Source organism: Gavialis gangeticus, unplaced genomic scaffold (genome assembly GCF_001723915.1).
Source record: "Gavialis gangeticus isolate Ggan-Ray unplaced genomic scaffold, GavGan_comp1, whole genome shotgun sequence".
Classification (NCBI taxonomy): Eukaryota; Metazoa; Chordata; order Crocodylia; family Gavialidae; genus Gavialis; species Gavialis gangeticus.
Window position 1 is genome coordinate 62,976,639 of NW_017729022.1, and position 4,933 is coordinate 62,981,571.

At 48.7% G+C, this 4,933-nt stretch overlaps 1 protein-coding gene across 3 annotated transcripts in view; it reads left to right on the forward strand.

The window, feature by feature from the left end:
* CSNK1E (casein kinase 1 epsilon) overlaps nucleotides 1–4,927 on the forward strand; it is a 46,274-nt gene extending 41,347 nt beyond the window's left edge. Inside the window, exons 6-11 of one of the 3 annotated variants that reach the window (XM_019515204.1) lie at nucleotides 1,456–1,626; nucleotides 2,559–2,707; nucleotides 3,148–3,340; nucleotides 3,448–3,590; nucleotides 3,998–4,063; nucleotides 4,787–4,927. In XM_019515204.1, coding sequence (XP_019370749.1) covers nucleotides 1,456–1,626; nucleotides 2,559–2,707; nucleotides 3,148–3,340; nucleotides 3,448–3,590; nucleotides 3,998–4,030 — 689 coding nt within the window. In that variant the 3' untranslated portion in view covers nucleotides 4,031–4,063; nucleotides 4,787–4,927. Of the gene's footprint in view, nucleotides 1–1,455; nucleotides 1,627–2,558; nucleotides 2,708–3,147; nucleotides 3,341–3,447; nucleotides 3,591–3,997; nucleotides 4,064–4,644; nucleotides 4,675–4,786 lie in introns of those variants that run through there. The other 2 variants (XM_019515203.1, XM_019515205.1) reach the window with 2 other exon arrangements.
* Nucleotides 4,928–4,933: the final 6 nt, after the last annotated feature.

Below are 4,933 nucleotides of genomic sequence, written 5' to 3' on the forward strand. Positions count from 1 at the left end.
CTTTGAAATTTGTAAATCTTTTGGCTTCAGTATCTGACTCCATGTTCCCCTCCTTCCTTCTTTTCTGCACCTCTCCTTGTTTCTCATTTTTTCGGTGTTCTGATCTGTAGCTTTCTCTTCTTCCTTGCTATCTGGGTGCCAGCAGGGGGAGCCTTGAGAGCATAGGAGAAAATTCTACCCCTATACTTGGTTCCAGTGCCTAGTCACTCGCCTGTCCCTTGCTGCCAAGAGCTGCTGATCCCCTGTATCCCAAGTGTGGATTGGGTCTTCACAGAATTTCTCTGCCAAACTTTACCAGCCCTCTTCAGACCATGCACAAACTGTAGCTATATTTGGAGGCTTGTAACTTGGGCAGATTTCCACAGGGTTGCAAAAGACTACGGCGACTTTATCCCTGGTCCCTGCTTCCCCAAAACAAATTTCAAGCCCCAGCTCCAAAGCATGGAAGGGCATGAATTTTGCAACATAACATTGTGAAGAATCATCTTCTGTACTGGGTGGGAGGTGAAATGGGCAAAACAAAATATTTCTCCCTAACCTCATCTCTGAAATGGCTGGACCATTTTTAGCTGGAAGTTTCCAAACAAACACACAGAAAACCCCCTCTGAGCCTGAGGCAGACACCCAGTGTGAAATGTGTTTAAGTTTAGCTTGCCTGCGTGTGTGTGAAGCAAAGAAAACCAATATTATAGTGGGTAAATATTGGGCAGTCTCTACCAGAGGTGGGAGTTGGTGGTGACGTCTTCCACTTCCAAATGGTGGGGAAAATCTTTTTCAAACCCTACCTTAACACTGATTCATAAACTCCTTTTGAACTTTTGATAATTTTAGCCCAAAAGGCAGGTAAGTATCTGAAAAAATCTTAAGTTATTTAGAAGTCATAGCATTTAAGGCCAGAAGGGACGGTGTAGGTCACTTATTCTGGTCTGTGAGACAGAGACGTTCCAGTTAATTTCATGGCCTGTTCTTGTTGCAACAGTACCATCCTTTCCTTCCATAACCGCCTCAACCATGATTAATCTACGTAGTTTTGAATGGGATTCTGAGCTGGGTGTGTGGAGAGGGTGTTGTTGTGATATCTTGTTTGTGGCGCTGACTAGGAATGATGGAGTGGGGAGTCTGTAGCATCAGGGCAGCACTGTGGACAGGGGTGGGTGCCTGTGCGTAAATGAGCCTGCCTACATATGGGAATTACTGACCTAATTACTCGTTTCCGAAGTGGAACTGGCTAAATCAAAAAAAGCAGTCTTTATTCCACAATAAGAATATTCATATGAGGGTTTGCACTGGACTCATTATTCTGGGATATCTATTTTGATAAATTTATCAGCGCGGAGGAGGCTTTTTGGAAGCAAAAGCATTTGTTTCTTGTTCCTTGTATAAGCCTGACACCATGTGACTGCTGCCAAAACAGCTCTGGTCACGCCTCCTCATGTGTAACTCTCTCTCTTTCAGAACAAAGCCGCCGTGATGACCTGGAGAGCTTGGGCTATGTGCTCATGTATTTCAACTTGGGCTCGCTGCCCTGGCAGGGCCTCAAGGCTGCCACCAAGCGCCAAAAATACGAGCGTATCAGTGAGAAGAAGATGTCCACACCCATTGAGGTGCTCTGCAAAGGATACCCTTGTAAGTGCTGTAAGCTGTGGGCGGATAGCTGGGCAATAAGGCAGTGAGGCAGTGTGATCTGCTGGAGCCCTGATGAATCTGACTTCTGATAGCTGTGGGGGGCATGGCGTATGTTGATGTATATCCTGTTGGAGAGCAACTGCAGTAAACTCTGCTTCATTCATCACTCCAAGGGGAATGCAGATCATGCTGAATTATCCAAAAGCGATCAGTTAATTAAGAGTTGATTGTTTTGGGTGGGGAAGGAGCAGGGAATTGGTACAATGGTGAATTAACCAGTGTTTACTGTAGTTGCACTAATGATGCCAATGAAGAGAGAGTGGGGATGAGGGAACATGAGCACCACAGTTGTGGTCTAGAAATGAGACTCCTCCCTGGAAATCTCTTAGGAACTAATTTTGGGTGATCAGTACATTAGGGGTGACCTAGTTTAGAGACAGACCATCATGGAAGAAGGTTTGGAGCTTGTGTTGCCATACATGGTGTTGAAAAGAGGCTGTGGCATCTAGTGGTAGGGTATAGTCGATGCTGCTCTGGACTACTTTGGCCCTGTTCTCCCCCCACAGGCCCGCCCTCCCTCCCACATCTCTGTTCTGCCTATTTTGTAGCGACAAAGTCTCTCCTTTCCCTTTATTCCTGGATATATCCTGGGGACTGTATGTGACCTACCCCTTGCTTGAAAAGCAGCCAAAGAGGTGAGGTGAGCAGGCATTTTCCCCTCAAATAAATTGGGTGGATTCCTCCATACCCAACACAAAGGCTCTCCAAGGAGAGAATGTAGCTTAATGCTGCCCTTCTGATCTAGCACTTTTTTGGGGGAGATGTCCTGGCCTTCCTGGCTTCCCCTAGAGATTCATTTCAGGAGTAAGTTATGGTGCCTTACTGAGGCAGAGTGGTGTTTAATGACCAACTGTTGCTCTGCCTCTTCCCAGCTGAGTTCTCGACGTACCTCAATTTCTGCCGCTCGCTGCGGTTCGACGACAAGCCTGACTACTCGTACCTGCGACAGCTTTTCCGCAACCTCTTCCACCGCCAGGGCTTCTCCTATGATTATGTCTTTGACTGGAACATGCTCAAATTTGTGAGTGAGACACTGTCATGTGGGGCACGCTACTTCAAGGTGGGCTGGGCTGGAGAGTTTGACTGTGTGAGTCTGACTGTTCATGAGCAAGAACATGGGCAGTGTAGGTAGGTGTAGAGCAAGCTGACGGTGTTAATTGGTGATTGTTGCTACTGTCTTATATCCTTTGGGGCAAGGGGGCTGTCTGCCCCATGTCTAACGCATTGTTTAGATTCCAGTAGCTTCTGCAACCACTGCATGCTTTCCTCTCTCCTATTTCTTCACACATGAAATTGAAGCCAGGTGAGAGAGAAGGTTGTGTAACACTCCTTTTTTAGGACCATACCTTAAACCTTACCTAGGGAAGGTGCAATTTCAAGGCGGGGTGGATGGAGACGGCTGCCTTGCACTCTTCTTGGCTGATGGCTGAGGGTGCCACGGACTGGGGGTGTCTGTTTCAGGGAGCGGCCCGGAATCCCGAAGACATGGATCGAGAGCGGCGAGAGCACGAGCGAGAGGAGCGGATGGGGCAGCTCCGGGGCTCTGCCACACGGGCACTGCCACCAGGGCCCCCAGCTGGAGCCACTGCCAACCGTCTTCGCAATGTCGCTGAGCCCATGGCTTCCACACCCACTTCCCGAATCCAACAGTCTGGTAAGTGTAGAGAGGGGGAAGATGGGGGAGGGCCAAAGTGCACGTGAGCCTGGAAATCAGAATCATTGAACACCTGTCTCTTGTATCTCTGTTCTCTGTCCCTTAAGTAGGAAACACGTCCCCCAGGGCAATCTCACGAGTGGACAGGGAACGGAAGGTCAGCATGAGGTTACACAGGGGAGCCCCAGCCAACGTCTCCTCCTCTGACCTCACAGGTCGGCAAGAGGTGTCACGGATTTCAGCATCACAGGTGAGTCCCTGCCCAGAGTCTTGTCCAGAACGGCATCAGACAGGCTGCACCCAGAGGACCATGGGAGCTGGTGGCTGTTGAGTTGGCTCCAGAAAGGGGATGTCTTATTCCTGCAAGAAGGTGCCTGTTGTAAAGCCTTCGGCCCCACTGTGTAGTTACTGACTTTCCAGGGGCTGATGCTGGATGAGCTCTTCTTAGCTTGGCTTTCAGAGTACTGCCAGAGCAAGCTGTCTTCTGGCTTTCTCCCTGACTAATGCTTAGAATGGCATGGGGCAGCATGTTCTTGGGAATTCAGGCTACAGTGACAGTGTCCACTAGAAGCATCAAGGTTGGGGAATGTACAGAGCACTCAAATGGGAGACCCAACCTTCTTCCTCCCCTGCCTACTCTCCCTTATTCTGTTCTAGACAAGTGTGCCATTTGATCACCTTGGGAAGTGAAGAAGGGATGCCACCGGACCAGTGTTTGCTTAGGTGAGTGTCCCCCCTGGTGCCCCTGGTCTCGCCAAGGAGAAAAGGTCTGGCGCCAACTATCAGCTTCAAGCCTGGGTGCTGCTGTAGTGGGTCAGTGTGTTTCCCTTACCTCACTTATCCCAGTGAAATGTCTTTTGGTCATGTTGAGGGACAAGCAAGATGCACATCCTTCATTGGCAATCCCTGTGGGAGGGGGAAGGGCACATGGCACCATGTCTGGAAAGACGGATCATTGTGGCTGTCTGCAGCTGTGTCATGTTAGTGGGAGGGGAGGTGTTGACATTCATTCATTCCATTGCTGCCTAGTGGAGGAAGGCTGTAGAAACCACTCTTATTCCTAGAGTGGGCATCCATTTTATTGTTTCCTAATTAGTGTGGTCTTAATAGTATGATGGTGCTTAGGGGAGGTTTGGGTGTTTGACCTGTGTGTCCCTCTCTTGGAGAGAGATGATTCTGTGGGGTGGTGGTGGAACTACTGGAAGGGAGTAATTTGGATTAACAAGCTTAAATTGTCATTGGAACTGGTGAGGAGATCTGCCTTTCCTCTAATTCTCTCTTCCCTTTCCATCCTTCTCTTGCAGTGTCTTCACTGTATTTTTCTTTTAAACAAACAAAAAAAAACCCAACAACAACAAACCCAAAACAACAGCAACAAAAAAACCCTTAAAATAAAAAGACAAAAAACAACAACAAAAACAGACTTTTTTTTTTGCCAACATCAAGGAGACAAGCTGCCCCCATAGCGGTGTGAAACCATTCTGAGATTGCCGCCTATGTTCCCTGACATCAGCGCCTCCAAGAACCCAACAGCGCGGGAGTCTTACAGAAACACCTCTGCTGCCTTCGTGCAGCTCCCCTCCCTTCTCCCCC